The sequence below is a fragment of the Furipterus horrens genome, unplaced genomic scaffold, assembly GCF_987537825.1.
Source record: "Furipterus horrens unplaced genomic scaffold, mFurHor1.1.pri manual_scaffold_13, whole genome shotgun sequence".
Classification (NCBI taxonomy): Eukaryota; Metazoa; Chordata; class Mammalia; order Chiroptera; family Furipteridae; genus Furipterus; species Furipterus horrens.
The window spans coordinates 18,564,308-18,583,254 of NW_028327183.1; the positions used below are offsets into that span (position 1 = coordinate 18,564,308).

General features: G+C 46.5%; 1 protein-coding gene across 1 annotated transcript; it reads left to right on the forward strand.

Moving 5' to 3' along the window:
- The first annotated feature begins 3,471 nt into the window (after positions 1 to 3,471).
- Positions 3,472 to 12,688, forward strand: ZNF23 (zinc finger protein 23). The gene is made up of 4 exons (XM_090260744.1): positions 3,472 to 5,545; positions 7,815 to 7,941; positions 8,588 to 8,701; positions 10,430 to 12,688. The coding sequence occupies exons 1-4, from the start codon at positions 5,522 to 5,524 to the stop codon at positions 12,235 to 12,237; spliced, it is 2,073 nt and encodes a 690-aa protein (XP_090116870.1). The 5' UTR covers positions 3,472 to 5,521; the 3' UTR covers positions 12,238 to 12,688.
- Positions 12,689 to 18,947: the final 6,259 nt, after the last annotated feature.

Consider the following 18,947-nt stretch of genomic DNA (forward strand, 5'->3'; position numbering starts at 1 on the left):
CCGCGGAGGTGAGTGTGGGGCTCCGGGCAGTGGGGTGGTAACCTGCCCCGGAGGCTCTGCTTGCGTAAGGGATGATCTTCCATCTGGTTAGGAGCTGCGTCCTCGCCCCTGTAGGAGGGAGCAGGGCGGCGGCCTCTCCTCTGCTCTCACCTTGGACTTGATGGCTGAATACGTTCTGTCCCGTGGGAGGCGAAGCTTGTGTTCCTGTCACATTCACCAAGCCGCGGATACTTGGTTCGGAAAAGATGCTATGGCTTTGGGGAGGATGTGCCGGAGCAGCCAGAGGGTGGAATATTTGCGGGAGTGCAGCGGCCTATGGTGATAATCACGAGGCTTTTGACAGTTGAGGTCGTGCAGGGCTTTTTACCAGGTATGGATCGTATGCTCCCCGGTTCCTGACACAGGGTCGTGAATCAAGGCCCAGTGGAAGAGCAGAAAAGGCAGGGCCTCTCCCATCCACCTGAGAGCAAAAGAAACGGGCTTTCGGAAGGTGTTGTCTACTGGAGCGGTGTCTGGTCCAAAAGCTTAACAGGGCCCTACTCTCCAGCCCATGGGATGACAATGACCTGGGAATGATTGCTACCATATGATTATTGATTTGCTCAGTCCTAGAATACACATACAATAATTCCAGAATTGCTCATTCATACCCTCATGACAAGCAAGTTTACTAGTGTTGACCAATAAAGATCTGAGGCTATAAAACGAAAGTTTATATGGGGGTCTTAAAGGATTTGAATCCAAGAGATGTGGATTCAGGTAACAACCCAAACTAAGTTCTGGAGAGAACAAAGAAAGGCAGGGTTTTTAAAGACAAAAACCACAAAATGTAATTCTTTCGTGCAGTTGAAGGACTGCTGGCTAGGTTAACAGGGTTTGGTTAGTTCCAACATGGAAATGAGGAAGGTGAAAACTACTAAGGAAGTGCCTGGCTGGTATGGCTCAGTGGATTGAGTGCTGCCCTGCAGACCAAAGGGTCACTGGTTTGAATCCCAGTCAGGGCACATGCTTGGGTTGAGGGACAGGTCCCCAGTTTGGGGGTGCGTGAGAGGCAACCACACATTGATGCTTCTCTTCCTCTTTCTTCCTCCCTTCTCCTCTTTCTAAAAATAAATCTTTAAAAAAGCACTACAAAGGAAGGAAGGAAAAGTCCATATATGTCCACAGAACAGTTGTTCTAAGATGTTTATGGTTCCAGCATGTTTATGCCTCTGCATTGAGCTGAGTTTAGCAACGTGTTTTGTTTCCTGTTTTTTGTTTAGCAACAGGGATAGCTAAGTAAAAGCAGCTCTGAAAACAGCACAAAATTTGCATTGGCCCACTTTCTTAAGAGCCTCCAGGCTCTATCTTAAGTAACTCTCTTAGCAATGTTTATTATTATTTTTTTTTCATTATCACTAATGAAAGTCATACACAGAGAAGTGTCACTCCCTCCTCATCCCTTCTACCCAATTTCCTCCTAGGGCTCCTTTCACCCACATCCCACCCACACCTGGTGCGAGCATTCTCTTTAGTTTTTGGTTTATCCTTCCATTTCTTTTTGCATAAATGACCAGAGGCACATTTTCTTATACTTCTTTTTTGTTTTTATTATACAGAAGATAGCACACTATCTTTTGCACTTTGCTTTTTTAAATAAAATTTACCAAGTATATCTGGAAATCACTCTTTATCGTAGAGATGGCTCTGTAATTTTTAAAAATGCCATTCACATATACACGAGACTGCATCTAGTATGGCAGTTAAGCGTTGTAGTAAAATGAGCGTCCATGAACATACCACCCCATTAAGAAGAACATTATCAATGCTGCTGCACTTGTTTGTGCTCCTCCCGAACCCAGCTCCCAGCTTTCCACCCCTAGAGGTAACAACTGTCTTGAATTTTGTGTTAATACAGCCTTACCTGTTTTTAACAATAATTTTGTCACATATACATGTATATGTAAATAATGTGTTTAGTTTGCTTTTGAGCTTTATGAAAATGACATCATAGTGCCTGTAGTCATCTGGGACTTACATTAACTCAATATTCCTAAATTTACCCATGTTGTTGTTTATAACTGAGTCATTCATTTTTGCTGCTTGGTAATGTTCCATTGTTGAAAATTATATGACAACTTACGTATTCTCAACAGACATGTGAGTTGCTTCCAGTTTTTGGTGATTATAGTACTGCTGATAATGAATAATTCTGTATGTATCTCCTACATATGAGAGTTCTCTAGGGTATAAGTTTTAAAATGTAGGCATGAATGTCAAATTTTATCAAACACTTTGGCATCTGTTGACATGAAGAGTATGTTTATTTTTCTTTGATTTATTAATGTGGAAAATTAATTAGGATACTAATTTGTATCCTAATACTGAGCTTTACTTGTGTTCATGGGATGATCCCTTTTACTCATGGTATGTCACTAGAATGGATTACTGGAGTTTATTTCTTATTAGGATTTTTGCATCAATACTCATAAATGAGACATCTATGGTTTTATATCAGTATTGTGCTGGTGTTATCCAGCTAAAGAGGTTTGCTGCTTAGGGTGTTCTATTGAAGAACAAGACGCGGTTGTTGTTAGGTAGTTTTATCTACTTGCAGCACGTAAAGTAGACTGGATTCACATCCAAAGCTGTTTCCCTGGAAGAGAGGCTTAGCCATTGCTTACGTACACTATTTGGTCAATTACATGTTGATTTCCTCTTTGCAGTTGGCTGAATTTTTCTGGATTTGGTTAACTGCATGATGATTTCTTTCTTTTTCTCTCTTTCTTCCTTCTTTTTTTTTTTTTGCAGTTGGCTAAACTCTTGGGTTGGGTGATGAAGCGCATCCTGGGTGGACAAACTCATCAGGCTACAGCTGCATCTGCAAAATACTGTGGTACATTTTATCATTTAGTAAGAATAGCATTTAGTAAGAACTGCCAGACCTTGAGATCCTTGTCCTATCTAACATTGGCGTGATCAAGAGGCTGGGAAACTTATTTTGCTCTTCTCTGCCACCATTTAAATAGTGTTGGAATTACTCATTTTTTTTGAGATTTGAAAAGATTTGCCGATGATACATATGGGCTCAGTGTTTTGTGAGAGTTCACTCTTTACCAGCTATCTCAGGAGTAATCACAGATTACAGAGAAAATTCTATGTAATAAAATTGGTAAAGTTGGTTCACTAGATTCATATAGAATTATATGTTCTTCCTACATAGAATAAGTTTTCTTTTTAAGCATTTATAGCCATTCTAAATGGACACTTCAGCTATTAAAAAACAAAACAAACAAACAAAAAAAAAACCTCAAAAATCTTTAAAGCAGGGGTAAATATATCAGGCTATTTAAACTCCATGCAGTAAAGCCAGAAATTATGGACAGAAGAAATTTACAACATAATATCCTAAACAATTCTTTGGTCATAGAAAAACACAGTTGCTGACTACCTATAAAATAGTAATTAAAACATGACATAAAACCTCTGGAATGTGCTAATACTGTATTCAGAGGAAAATCTATGGCTTTATGGGTTTTAATTGCCAAATAGAAAAGCATGAAGATGAATGAATAAATCATGCAATCTCAGGAAGTTAGAAAAGAAGGCGTTTGTGGTCTAGTTTTCCCCCAAAGCAGAACACATGACAAAGGTTTGTGTGCAGGTAATTTATTTGAGAATGTAGTCCTGGGCAGAGTGAAAGACAGGGGAGCCATACAAGGGTGCTTTGTCAGTCTGGCCCTTCTGCATCTGACTGGTGCTTTATCTTGCAGGATCTTGGAAGAGCCTTGAGATCTCATGTGGGAGACTAATTGGGGAAACATACATTTATCCATTGATCTCTGTCCCCTATTGGTCAAGGGTGGCGCCACAGGCACTAACTGTCCTGCACTTCAGGGATCAGCAAGTGTCCACAGATTTCCTCAGGTGTCTTATACAGGACACCTGTGAAGTCCCAGGACAGGAGTCAGGTGTCTGTGGTGTAGATTCTTACAGGGCATTGGTAGGTTGCACCTGCACAAAGCTGATCTAAGCTTCTGGAACTGGAGTAAGTGAGACAAAAGGAATAGAGTGGTGCATAAGGTGTTTCTTACAGAGCTAAAGAAGCAAACTGAGAAAGCAGAACTTAATGAATAAAAGCAAATACAAAAAAGAGCAGTGTTCCGAATAAATAAAAAGCTGGTTCACTGACAATAAAACAACATTAAAATAGACAAACCACTCCTCAGCCTTACTTTTTCAGTCTGTTTGGGATGCCATAACAAACTACTATCGACTGTGTGGCTTTAACAACAGAAACACATCTTACAATTCTGGAGGGCTGATTTGGTTCTTCATGAGGGCTCTCTCCTTGGGTTTCAGATGGCTGCCTTCTCAGTTTGCTCACATGGCAAAGACGGAGAGCTCTGGAGTCTCAGCCCTGTTAGATTAGGGCCCCACCCTTATGAACTCATTTAACCTCACTACCTCCTTGACTGTCTTATCTCTAGATATAGTCACACTGGGGGTTAGAGGTTTAGCATGTGAATCTGAGGGGGACACACATTCAATCCATAACACCAAGGAAAAGGTCTAAAAGCACATATATTCAAAAGAAGAAGTGGGAAAAGCAAAGTAGCTCTAGATATGAAGGAAACAAAAAGAATCATAAACTAGTGTTTTCTGCGACGGCACTAAAGTCGAAATCCTGGAAGACAAGATGAACTTTTAGGAGAGTATAAATTTCAAGACTGATTTTAGAATTAATGAAAATCAGAAACTAGCCAGTCCATGTGTTTTGGAATATTATGAACGAGGGACTGAGGGTCATGGGGCCTAGATGCCGTAGGGATCCCCTCTCTCAGGTAACTGAGGTCTTGGCCTCAGAAGGCTGGAAAGTATCCGAGGAGGCAGCCTGGTACCTCACTTCCCGCCCAACTTCCCAAGGTAAGTCTGGACTATGAGGAAGGCTGATCTCATGAGGTCTCTATAGAGACATCAGGACTTTTTGAGGACACTGAGCTGTGTGAGGAAACAAGCAGGATATGGGGGAGCAGATGTTCCTTTCTAGATGCTGCCTCGCTGGGCCTGGCTCTGAGGCCTCTGTACTGGGGCTCAGCCCCTTCCAGACTGTCTTCTCCTGCAGTGTAATCAAGGATGATAGTTGTTTAGAGAAAGAGAAATAAGTTAAAGATCTTGGCAATGTTCTGTCTCTTGAACTGAATCACTGATACAAGTTCTTTATTTTATTATTCTTTAGGCTCTTCATACATTTTTCTGTTCACACTTGTGTGTGTATGATATATGTTGGAACTGTAAAATCTTCGGGTTCCTAGTAGGGAGCATTGCTGTCATGGCTGGAAGGGGTTCTGGGTACTGAGCAAGTGAACAGGTCACCCCTTTCTTCCTGTGCTCGCTCCTGCTTACACTCCTATCTGGACACAGGATGCCTGCCTCTTAGATCTTCAGTTCTTGGTTGGGGTGGCTTGCCTCACACTTGCCTCTCTCTGTGTTTCTCTTAGCTCCAGCCCTTCTCTGAGAGGGAGACCACGCAAGAGCAGCTATGCTCCTGACAGGCTGGCCCCAGGTGAGCTGTGGGTTCTTCAGGTCTTCCTCTGAGCAGCTTCAAATGGAAGAAACTGAGAAGGGAAGCTGGAGGGGGACATGATGCTTATGCCTGCCAGACTGGAACTTGTGGAAAGAGTGGTGATGTGAAGGGATGCAAACAGCAGGAGAGCGTGTGCGAAGGCAGGGGTATAGTCTTGGATACACCGAGGTTCTCTGTTCCTCTGGTACAGGGGCTCCCCTAGCGGAGGGCTCGAGGGAATGGGAGATGTGGAAGCTGACCAGGTAGGGTGCTCCGTGTATGGGTGTGAATGCAGCAGTAGCAGAGGGCTGGGTTCCCAGGGACCAGGGTGCAGGTGTAGAGGAACCAGGTCAATGTAAAGGATGGCTTGCTTCTAACTCTGGGGAAGATGAAGGGATTAGGGTCAAGGGCGGAAAAAAGCAGGAAGCCCTGTGGGACATATGTCTCATTATGTCCTGAAAGGCTTTCAGGGCTTGGGGTGCAGTGACTCAAATTTTAGGTCTCTTTTAAGAGCTCTGGACCCTCTACCCCAGAAAAATACTCATGCAAACCAAAATTTCCATACAATTTCAGGGACTTAATGGACCCCCCTGAAGCTCGTCCATGGACCTCCGTGGACTGCTGGTTGGGAATAGTCATAGTCACAGTAACTCCAGTAACATCGTTTCAGGTTTCCTATGCTGCAGGCACCACACTAAGCACTTTGCGTGGATCGCTCATTCCTGACCACTGCCCTCTGAGATAGGCACTGTGTTGGACTCATTACACCACAAAAGACAGGAAGGCAAAGGGAGATAGAGTGACTTACCCAAGGTCACACAGCAGTTGTATAAATCTTAAATTTTTAAAATTGATTTGAGAGAGAGAAACATTGATTTGTTGTTCCACTTATATATGCATTCATTGATTGATTCTTGTAGCTGCCCTGACCGAGGATTAAACCCACAACCTTGGTGTGTCAGGATGATGCTCTAACCAACTGAGCTACCTAGCTAGAGCCCGCTATGTGATTCTTAATGGCCCAGCCTATGACAGTATGGAAACAGTGATGTGAACTTTGTCAGACTTATGACTGCTGTGTAAGGAATAACATTCAGGGAGATTCAAAAGCAGGTTGACCACTTCCGAAAGAATTCCACTGGTCCAGGCAATGTGGCCTTCCTCAAAGGAAGCACTTGTTAAAGTGGGGGTTGGGGGATGTCTAATTCAAGTAATGCTTAAGACAAAAATCTTTAGGACCTAGAGTCAGAGTAAGGAGGTGGAGGTAAGGGAGAGGGAGGAGTCAAGAATGAATCCCCAGGCTTCTAGCTGAGGATTCCTGCACAGATGGTGGTGTGACACCAGCTGAGATGTGAATTCTGAAGGAGACACTCACTTACCTGGTGGTGGCAGTGGGCAGTGAAGGCATTTAATTTTGTGCAGAGAAGTTATTTGACCTGCCCATGGTCACCCAGTGAGTGACTTACAGAATAACCCAGAAGTTGGACTAGATTTGTTGCTGGATAGAAGTTGGTAGAATCAATCAAGACAGATCCTGGCAGAGCGGAGTTGAGGGCAAGTCCCTGCCAGTGTGTCCCCAAGGTTGTTAGAAAAGACTGAATGGGGTGGGGGACAGCCAGAGGAGGAACAGTGAATTCCTGGGTGAAGTTGGAAAGGATGAGGCTTGAGTGGGACAGGGTAACAGAAAATGTTGGGTTTTCAGCAAGACCCGTCTGGAAGCAGAATGGGCTGCTGCCTCCAACCCTTGACCCTTGGTCCCCAAGCCAATCTGGGCAGCACTGAGCTTCCTCTGCTGGAGGTTCTGAAGCAGAGGCCGCACAGCTCCTTGCTGGGAGGTCGGTGATGGGAATCGGGCTACCGATGGGGCTGGCTGGGATAGAGGCCATGGCCATTCCTTGGGGGTGAGGGGAGGGGTGGGGAGCAGCACAGGGCTAATGTTAGGCACAGGGGGCAGAAGGAAGAAGCCAGGATCTCGAGATGAAGTGGGAATACAGGAGGGTCAGTCCTGAGCTGTACTCGCCAGCGAGGGAGTGGTTATATTACTATATTTTTTATAAGTATAAAAATGGCATGAGGTTTCTCTGTCATGAGAGAAGTCAGATATTCCACATGGTTTACTTTACAGGTGTTTTTCTCATATCTTTCGCCTTGTTATTAATTTCGTGCTCTTCACAAGCTCCCTCCCCAAGCCCTTATACTGCCCTCTGCCCCTCACTTAGGGCCTGAGCCATGGAATTGGCCCTAGGGCAGCAGGAACCTGTTGTTTCAGAAGTCGGTGACCTTCGAGGACGTGGCTGTGTACTTCACCCCAACGGAGTGGGATGGCCTGTCCCCTGCACAGAGGGCCCTGTACAGGGATGTGATGCTGGAGAATTATGGGAATGTGGCCTCCCTCGGTAAGGCCTTTCCCCCTGGACCCAGATGCTGCCAGTTGGGGTTTCCTTTCTTTTTCCTTATATGTTACAGGTGGGGTCTCCAGTAATCCTTTACTGAGTGGGAACCCCAGAGGCTGAGATACCTAATCCCATAGACCTAGGAGATGCTACAAAGAGCAAACACCAAGCCCCTTTTCGATCAATATAGGACTTTGCTGGGACTAGTGTGGATTTTTTTATTCATCCTGTAGAAGCTGTGTTTTGAACACAGTGCAGAAAAAAGCTACTTCTTGCTTCACAGAGTTATCTTCAGGTTCCTCCTCACCCTGCCTGCATCTTAGGACTTTCCAAGGGTATCAGTATACTGCGAATATCTCAGGCCAAGCTCAAAAAATGGTATCCCTTTGGGCAGATTCTTTGTTTGTTCTGCATGAAGTCTCTTGGGTCCATGGTCTGGGCCCTTCTCAACTTCTCCCTTGCCTTCTCAAGCACCCCCCACCACCACCAATATACCTCTTAAGAACTACCCCCCCAACCAGTCCTTAGGTGAGGACACCCTGGGGCTCTTACCTTTCCTCCATTGTGGAGAGAGTCAGAGAAGAGGCTTAGGAACCCATCCATGGGAGATTATTCACCCTTCTTTCCTATTTTTTCACCCCCAAAACAGGATTTCCACTTCTCAAACCTGCTGTGATCTCACAGCTGGAAGGAGGAGGTGAGCTGGGGAGCCCATCTCTGCTGGCTGCCGGAGTAGGCACAGACCCTCCAGGCCTCTGGACGGGTAAGGGAGGCACATGTTGCCCATTATGCAGGAAGGTTTCTCTTTAGGAAGTTAGCATATAAGCATGAGTTAACATTATTAGCAACATATAAGCATGCCACATTTATTGGCCAGCTGTACAGAGTAAAATTTAAATAAATTTTGATGATTTATAGAGATAGCCTCAGTTGAGACCTTTTCTGACTATTTTCTCAATTTGCTATTCCATTTCTAATTCTAAGTATAGCTCATTTTTCATACACCTCATTCTAACTCTTTTGAATCCTAATTTTGAAATTCTCCCTTGCTCACAAAAAAAGAAAAAAAAATGGATTCAATAATTTGGGTGAGGGTTCTTGCTTTTTCTCTAATCATTGTCTCTATAATGGAGAAGACACAGAATCAATAGTCTTTTTACACAAAGTGTCATACTAGCCTGGTGGTTAAAAGTATAGTTTTTGGAGCAGACTTTGAGGTTCAGTTCCAACTGTGCTAGTTTCTAGTTGTGTGACTTTGAGTAGGTCAGTTATTTAATTCTCTAAGAATCAATGTTCTGCCCTGGCTGGTGTGGCTCAGTGTCAGCCTGCGAACCGAAGGTCACCAGTTCAGTTACTGGGTCAGGTCCCCTATTGCGGGTGTGTGAGAGGCAGCTGATCAATGTGTTTCTTGCACATTGATGCTTCTTTCCCTCTCTTTCTGCCTCCCTTCCCCTCTTTCTACAAATAAATAAATAAAATCTTTTTAAAAAGAATATTTTCACCCATGAAAATGAAATAATAATAATAAAGCTAGGTTATTAGTGCTAGTCTTACAGGTTGAGGATTAGCTGAAATAATATGTGTCATGTGTATGGTTTATAGTCTGTGCTCGATGATATACTTTTATTATTTTTGATGTTTTGGAGAAGACAGCTTTATATAGTAAGCTGTAGGGAATAAGGCAGAAGGGAGGACGTGCTCTCAGTTCAATGCTTCTCAAACCATGTGCAAATGAATTATGTGGGAGTCTTATAAATATGCAGATTGGTATTCAGTAAGTTTAGTGTAGGGCTAAGATTCTGTATTTCTGTTAAGTTTCCAGGTGATGTCAGTGCTTCCGGTTCCCAGAATAACCTTGAAGTAGTAAGGTTCTAATTGGCTCAAGCAGAATAGCTGCCAGATGACTTCCCATTTCCCATTTCCCAAATGACTTCCTACATTTGGTGGATAAGACCTAGAATTTTGTTCCTCTGCTGTCTCTTTTAACCTTCAGGTTGTTGGTTATTGGTTTAGAGACAGGTAATCTTTTAAAATGTATAATATTGGCACATGCTCAGAAGAGCACAGGAAGTATATAAAGTGTGTGTGTTGGGGTGGGGGGAGTGGAATCAACCAAATTTCCTATCAGTTTGCTCAGTTTCTTGTATCTTCTTCCAGAAGTTTTCTAGGCATATACAAATATATATGTTGATGTCAGGCCTTTTTATCTTCCTTTACACAAATGGAATTTACTCTCCATACTATTTCTCAATTTGTTTTCCCATTTAACACTATACCTTGGACATCTTTTCCTGTCAGCATATATGGATTTACTTCGTTTTCTTGTCAGCTACACATTAATCTACCTTATGGATGAACCTTAGATTCTTTGACTTAGATTTTAAAGACACCCTTGATTACCACGATCCTTTATTCTTTCTAGCACAGTTCTTCTTTTTTCTAACATGGTTCTTACATGACATTTTATGTTTTCTGTTGTTTTTTTTAATAGGAGATATGGATATTCAGACAGAAAATAATATAACAAAGGAACTGTACAAAGAAGAACATAATACATCATTTGTACTTCAGGGGAACTTTTCCCAGGAAACAGACTTCTCAGAGGCCTTTTTTGTAGAGAAACAACAACAGGAAGTCCACCTAGTAGGAAGTATGAAGAAAGAAAACAGCAGCCTCGTTGATGGAACTGTGAAAGATAACACAAGCCCAATGGAGGAGTGTTTCTTTAGTCAGAGTCCAAACTTGAACCAGTGTCATACCATTATCTCCGCTGGAGAGAAACCCCCTAAGTGTATGGGATTGAAGAAAGCCTTGAGCTTCGACACAAAACTTACTTATCATGAAATAAGTAATTCTAGGGAAAGACCTTTTGAATGTGAAGAATTAGTGGAAACCTTTAAGTATAACTCTCAACTTAATCATCATGAAGATAGCTACACTGGGGAGAAGCCCTATCAGTGTAAGGAATGTGGCAAAGCCTTTAGCGTTAATGCAAAATTAATTTGGCATCAAAGACTTCATAGTGGGGAGAAACCCTTCAAATGTGTGGAGTGTGGGAAAAGCTTCAGTTACAGCTCCCATTACATCACACATCAGACAGTCCACAGTGGGGAGAAGCCGTATCAGTGTAAGGTGTGTGGGAAAGCCTTCAGTGTTAATGGGAGTCTAAGCAGGCACCAGAGAATCCATACAGGAGAGAAACCCTATCAGTGCAAGGAGTGTGGAAATGGCTTCAGCTGCAGTTCTGCATATATCACACATCAGAGAGTCCACACTGGGGAAAAACCTTATGAGTGTAATGATTGTGGGAAAGCTTTCAATGTTAATGCGAAGTTAATTCGACACCAGAGAATCCACACTGGAGAGAAACCTTATGAATGTAATGAGTGTGGGAAAGGTTTCAGGTGTAGCTCCCAGCTTAGGCAGCATCAGAGCATCCACACTGGAGAAAAGCCCTGTCAGTGTAAAGAGTGTGGGAAAGCCTTCAGTAATAATACAAAACTTATTCAGCATCAGAGAATCCACACAGGTGAGAAGCCCTATGAGTGTACTGAATGTGGAAAAGCCTTTAGTGACAAAGGGAAGTTAATCCAGCACCAGAGAATCCACACGGGTGAGAAGCCCTACAAGTGTAATGAATGTGGAAAAGCCTTCAGGTGTAACTCCCAGCTTCGGCAGCATCTGCGAATCCACACTGGAGAAAAGCCTTATGAGTGTAATGAGTGTGGAAAGGCCTTCAGTGTCAATGCAAAACTAATTCAGCATCAGAGGATTCACACTGGGGAGAAACCCTTTGAATGTAATGAGTGTGGGAAATGTTTTACTTCTAAAAGAAACCTACTTGATCACCACCGAATCCATACTGGAGAAAAACCTTATCAATGTAAGGAATGTGGGAAAGCCTTCAGTATCAATGCCAAACTAACTAGACATCAGAGAATACACACTGGGGAGAAGCCTTTCAAATGTATGGAATGTGAGAAAGCATTTAGCTGTAGTTCTGACTATATTGTACATCAGAGAATCCATACTGGAGAGAAGCCCTTTCAATGTAAGGAGTGTGGAAAAGCTTTCCATGTTAATGCCCATTTAATTCGGCATCAGAGAAGTCACACTGGAGACAAACCTTTTAGATGTATGGAGTGTGGCAAAGGCTTCAGCTATAGTTCTGACTGTATTATACATCAGACTGTCCACACTTGGAAGAAACCCTATGTGTGTAATGTGTGTGGGAAAGCCTTCAGGTTTAGCTTCCAACTTAGTCAGCATCAGAGTGTCCATAGTGAAGGAAAATCTTAGTGAGAAGAATGTAGAAAACTCTTAAGATTAATGCTGAACTGAATCAGGTATCGTCAGATTTTACCCTGGTGGAAAACCCTGAGAGAGAAATGAATATGGCAGTCTTCACATGGAAACAAACCTTTTTCATTTTATTCCATTTTAAATCAGGAATGATGACCAGTTAAAAAAGTAACATTCAAAAACAAATAGTTTGTTTTATACCAACAACCAGTTAGAAAATATTCCATTCCCAACACCATCAAGAGAAGCAGATTTTTCTAGGAATACACTTAATTATGCAGGACTTACATGGATCTCCACTGAGGGCCACAAAAAAGAAACTTAAATGAATGGAGCAGGGGGAGAGACAGGAACCTTGTTCTTGGATAGCAAACCTTAAAGATACTCACTCTACCTAAATTATTTCCCTTTCATTTTTGACAACAGGCATGCATCACTTTTGTGAAGAGGAAAAAATAAAGATTTTCTTAAAAAAGGAAGAATGTGAGTAAATTATTTTATTTGTATGGAAAAGAGAAAACCTTTCTAAGCATCAGATGAAATTTAGAAACCAAATATAAGGAACAATATTGATAAATTGACTTCAAAATTAAATACTTGTTTTTGTTGAAATCCCAAATAAGGTTAAAAGATAAAAGCAGAAATGTAGAAATACTTTTGTTAAATTTGTTATATAAAAGTAATATATGTAAAGAGATATTACCATAAAGAGGAAGATAAGTAATCTAGTAAAACCCCACAAAAGGCACTAGCAGGCAGCTTTTGAAAAGATATAAAAATGACTAAAATACTTAGTGTCTGTAGTACTCCAAGGAGTGAAAATTAAAACATGCATACAACCACACACAGGAAGCCTTCAAACCTCTCTCCCACAGACACAAGATGCACACACAGACCTTCCTATAGTCACACAAATCAAACATGGACGTACATAGACACAGATGTAGGTCACCTCCCTGCCCCAGGCATACCTGCTCCTGTGTTCTCGAGCTTGAGTGAGCAGTGTTGGCTAGGAGTACTGCCTTGAGTACTTCAAAGGAAGTATCCCTGTCAGAAAGCTAATGACAGTATAGGACTTGAGCAGTGTCCAGAAATGCCATTGTATAAGCTCCCCTCTCCCCTGCCTCAACGCTGGGAGCTGAGCATGTGTGGAGGCAGACCCTGGAGCAGGGCCCTAATTCCCCTGACCCTCTGGCCCTGCTCCTCAGTGAAATTCCAGACCACTGAGACCCAGAAGTGTCCCAGGTCATGGAGTCCAAGTTCATTTACTTATAGGGAAACAGGCCCCCAAATGGATGGCACTCTCCCTGGTCACAAGGCAAACCAGTGGCTGATGTCAGTTATCCAGGCCAGAGATTAGAAGGCCACAGCTCACTCTAACCGTCCTGGTTCATGGACAGCCTGTAGATGGCCTCTGGATGTGCTGGTCAGGGGAGGTGGGAACTGGAAGTCCTACAATCCTGGTTCCCAGCATGTTCTGGCAGATTCTGCTGTGGCAGGAACTAAGCGGGAACTCAAGGAGGGTCAAGAGTCACTGGAGACAATTTGATGTCCAAGATCTGCTACCAATGTTCTGTGTGACCTTGGCTTCTCTGGGTCTCAGGCTTCTTCCTGGTCAGCTTATGGGTGGGGGGCTGGTCCCAGGCCTCCAGGTCCATCCCATCTGGATGGTCACTAAGGGTTTCCTACTTCTCTGTATGTTTGGTTTTGTCCACAGCAGGTCCTTCTGTTCAGACCCCAAGGACACCATGAGAAAGCAGACGCTTGCAAGGCCTCCTGAAGTCCCATGGCCCCATCGCCCAGAACTCCCTGGGTCCAGTGGACAAAATGGAGTCACAGTACTAGACACCCTGCCCCCTTATAAAAGCACTTTTATGAACTGGACCCTTGGGCCTGGAAAAGCCAGGATTAGTCTGTCAGTCTTGGTTAGTGTGTTCTGTCCCTGCAGCACAGGGCGCCTGCCCACCCCAGCCTGTCACTTTGGAAGGGCCCTCAGAGAATACATGGTTCTGCCCTGTCCAGGTCAGGAGGGGAAACTGAGGTTCAGAGAAAGACATGGCTGCCGCACGCACCCAGCACGTCAGGGAAGGGCCTGGCCCGAGAGGCCCAAGCAGGGCGTTGGTAAGTGGGTCCGTGAGCTGGTGCAGGCAGGGCTCAGTCATGCGGGCGGTGGGAGGGGGGCATCCCCCCTGCGCCGTTCCACCCCCTCCCACAGCAGCCCTCCCCTCCCCGCGGTGGCCCCGAGGGTTCTGAGAAGGGCCTTCTGCGCCTCGGCCTCGGTAGTTGCCATTCTCGCCAGACCACGACCTCACTCGGTCTGCTGTCCTACCTGACGAGGATCGGAGGACACCCTTCACCTTACACGGCCCGCTCCATTCAGAGGAACGCTGTGGAAGGCAGGCCCCTGCCGCGGGCCAGCGCCCAGTGCCGGGGAACCGAGGGGAGCGAGCTCCGGCCCTCTCACAGCCCCTTCCCGCATCTCCCAGGCGCCGCCCACCACGTGGTCTCAGCACGTACGACAGCTCCCAGGACGCCCCGGGGGCCGGGGTCGGGTCGGGGGCGAGCCCGGGCTGAGCCTGCCCTGCAGAGCGCTGGGTCCGGCGCCTGCCCTCCTGCCGCCCGGGCACAGCCTCACTCCTGCTGCAGCTCTCTCTCCCACTGCTCACCAGCTGTACCCGCGCGGGCTGGTCCCGTGGTTCCGGTGACCCTGAACTGTGGCCCCCTTCCCCTCCGGGCCACTTAAACCCCACCCACACTCAGCCCAGGCCCAGCCTCCAGGAAGCCCTCCCAGCTGCAGGCACCACCGTTCCTGGCCAGTTCCCTCAGCCCGCCACGGTAAGGGTACTTCCGCGTGTCCGCCGGCCGCCCTTGGCCGGAGCGCCCGGAGCCCACGTGCTCCAAGCGTGTGGACGCGAGGCCGCGGGTCCCATCCGCCTTGGACCGCGGGCGCGCAGGGTCAGGAGAGGGCGGCCGGTCTTCCCCAGCTACTCTTCACTCCCGGGGCGGCCTGCGGCGCGCGCCTTCTCGCCCGGGGCCTGTTTCGGCCTGAGCCTTGCAGTTGGACAAGAAGCCATTAGGAGTCACGGGCCGCGCGGCCTCCTGCTTCCTCTGGTGGCCGGTTCGCTCACTGCAGGGCAGGAGCCGCCGACGCCCGCTCTCCTGTGGGGGCGGAAAACAAGCCCAAGGGCAGGCTGACCCCAGCGCTTGGTTTAAGAGCCCTGGCGTGACCGCTGGGCCTGAGGGCCTGAGGGCCTGAGGGCGTGAGGGCCTGAGGGCCTGAGGGCCTGAGGGCGGCGTGAGGGCGGGGGTGCACATGATCCGAGGAACCCGGAAGGCCTGCGAGGGCGCCTGACTGCGCGCCGGCGGGAGCTGGCGCCCTCCAGAGCCTGAAGAACTCTCGGGACGGTTAGGCCAGCGCATTGCAAACTTTTCTTAAAAGAAGCATGACGCCGGAGCCCAGAGGCCCTTACCGTAAACCCGCATAAGCAGGGCTACTGTGGAGGGCTGTGAAGAAGGGCCAGTTGCCAGCAGGGCCGGCAGAGTGAAGAGCAGCGGGCTTTGTTTAAAGGTGAAAGGTCCAGCGTCCCGGGCCGCAGTCGATCGGCAGGACTCAGAGCACAGGCGGTCCGCAGCAGGGCCGCGGATGTGAGGTGGGTAAGAACAGCACAAGATGGGGGCGATGGGACCGCCGCCATGCTCCCCCGGGAAGGGCACATGATAAGGAACGGTGGTTGGAGGCTCCATAACAAAGGGAGGAAGAGAGGAAGCACAGGGACCATGTGAACAGTGAGGAGAGTCCTGGCCATGCCATGCAGTGTCCCTTCTTGGTGGCGGGGACTTCCCCTCTCTCTTCACACGGAGCTCGGCCAAAAGCCATCTCCCCCTTGCTGGCCTCCTGGGTCAGCATAGCCTGCTGTGTCCTCCCTCAGCTCTCTGCTCTCTCCTCCGTCCAGTCGTTCCCATTCTCTGCCACACACCCACCTACCACCCACCCACCCCTTTTCTACTCAGAGCTGCTGGTTGATCGCCTCTTCCAGCTCACTGTGGGGGAGGGGGGCGATGTCAGTGATCGGTAAGAGAAGTGTTTTGTGGCTATGCTTACACGGTGTGTATACATTTTCGGCAGCAACAGACGTACAGCTGAATTCCCAGCGGGGCTCTGGTGCTCGGTGGGGTGGGCATTGGGGCCAAGTACCCTAAACACAACCGTCAAGTGCACAGGGCTGTGCGCGCAAGCGTCTTACAGGCGGTGAGAATTGGGTTGCTCTCCTACTGCCCATCGGAGGGCGCTCCAGCCTCCAAAGAAACATCTGGAGGCTGAAGTCTGAGGCCCGGCTCTGCGGAACCAAACTCTGGCTTCAGTGTTCGTCCACCAAGCGCCGGGGCTCCCCCTACCACCATCACCACATTTGACTCGCTGGCCTGGGTCTCTGGGCAGGGGCACCGGCAGCTTGCTGGCTCATCTCCTAGGGAAGCAAAGGTAAGAAAACCACCAGCTCAAGTCAGACAGGGGGCAGAAAAGGAAAAGTGGCTCCTCCTTCCTCCCATAATCGCCCATATCCACGTCAGCCCAGAGCCAGCATTCCCAAGAAAAGGGGATTCACCCAGAGATGAAAGTTTGAAATGGCTCTTGTGTATAGCCCAACTCAGCCATCCATCTTTGAGCAAACACTGGCTCTTGTGGGGTCGCCTGAACACAATCCAAAAATTTGTCCCTCTAAAAATTTCTTACTCCCTCTTTCCTCCTGCCATGAATTTACTTGGCAGGTCCCCATCTTGCCCCTCATCCAAGGACACAGGGGTTAATTGGGAATGGCAGCCCAGCAGTGGCTCTGCGGTTGGCTGTGCTTGTGGCCACGCCCAGTAGGTGAGCCTTTCATGGGCCAGACACCTGACCCAGGTTCTGACCCAGGGCTTGATTATAATTAGGCTCAAGTTTAAAAACTGCAGCACTGCAGGGGCAAGGACAGTGCCTGGGTGTGGAAGGGAGGGTCCAGAGCTAGGGGAGGAGGGTTGCCAGCTCAGAGCTAGATCTCAGCTTTGCTGACTTCCCATCTCCAGGGTTTGACCTTCGGCTTTCAGAGGTGAGTTTCTTGCCATGAGGATTAGTGGGTGCTTATCTTATTGGCAGGGTTGACTCCCAGATCTAGCATTTTGTGTTGAAGCTTGGGAAAGAGGAAGTTGCCTGGTAAGGGAGAGATCTCTGTATTCCCAGCTCTGGAGATAGAGCAGGGGGGGAAACTGAGCTATTGACTGTTCCTTCTGCTCCTTCTAGAAAGCCTTATCTTATTCTTAGGGTGAAATCCTGGTTAAATGGCCTCACTGCCTTCAAGCTTTACCCAACCCCCAAGTGGGAGCCTGGGCAGCTGGCTTCTCATCAGACTGGGCCGGGAGCACATGTGCTCTGTGCTTTTACCCAACCCTGGCGTCCAGTTAAAGGAGACTGATGTGCATCAGGATGAATTTGTTATTTAAACAAGTAACTAGAAATCATGAGGGCCCCAAATTATCATGGAGGGGGAGAGATGAGAAAAAAAGGATTTGGTTGAGAAAAAGACTCAAGTTCCAACAATTTTAAATTTAGGTTCAAATAGCCACAAATATGCAAAAACTAGCACAGTGACAAAGCTCCCTTCCATTCTTCTTTTCTGTTTGCCAATTTCTATTCCCCAAGGGCAACCACTCTTCCTAATATGTGCATGTAAACATATGCAGAGAAAGGTTCTCATTTCCATTCTTTTACACAAGGGCTGAATATTTTCTGAATCCAACCCTTTCCCCATTAACACTCCTTGGAAATCTCCATAGCCTTGCGTTAATGTCCTTGTTTTTCACAGCTGCATAGTATTCTACTTTATGCAAATACTATAACTTATTTCACCACTCCCCTCCTTTAGGTTTGTCCAATCATCTGCTCATAACCAATGCTATAATGCTCCAGCTTGTACATATATTTTATTGCATACGTTCAAGTGCACCTTTAGGATAAATTCCTTAAAGTGGAAGTGCTAGATTGAAGGGAAACTACACTTATAATTATGGTGGATATCACTGTCCTTCCTCTGATGAGGTGGTGGGAAAGGACACTACCTAGAGCCAGACAGGGCAGTGTTTGAACCTCTTCTCTGTGCTTTCTAGCTATTTATTCACCTGCTCTGTGTTCAGTTTTTAAAATCTGTAACATATGACGCACACAATTGTGAGAATAAAATGGGCTAAGCTATGAAAAGCATTTGGTTGATGACCAAACATACAGCATTAGCGCAAAGGTGTCAAGAGTCATGGAGGCTGCAATACAACTGCCCCCTGCACTTCCCTAAGGGCATGCGGCCTGGGTTCTCTGGGGTATCTGCTGGAGCATTCAGGGAGAGGTGGTGTCTGAGAGCCAATGATTAAACCTGGTCAATGAGGCATTGGTTCCAATTGGAAGATGCCCTCCCCAGCCCCACCATCATTTTGTCCCTGAGGCTTCTACTAGTCCCTGTTAATGGAACACTGGGCCTCCCCAGGGCCTTCTGGGTTTGGCCTGAATGAAAGTACTTGGTTTGCCTTAAATCCTCCAAGCTATGGTCTCTGGCACAGTATGCAAATAAATGCAATCTCTGCCATTTATTGCGTGTATTCTGAGTATTCTACATGCATGATTCCATTCAGTTCTTAGAGTGCTCCCATTGGGTAGGAAAGATTGCGACCACCAGCCACCCTCT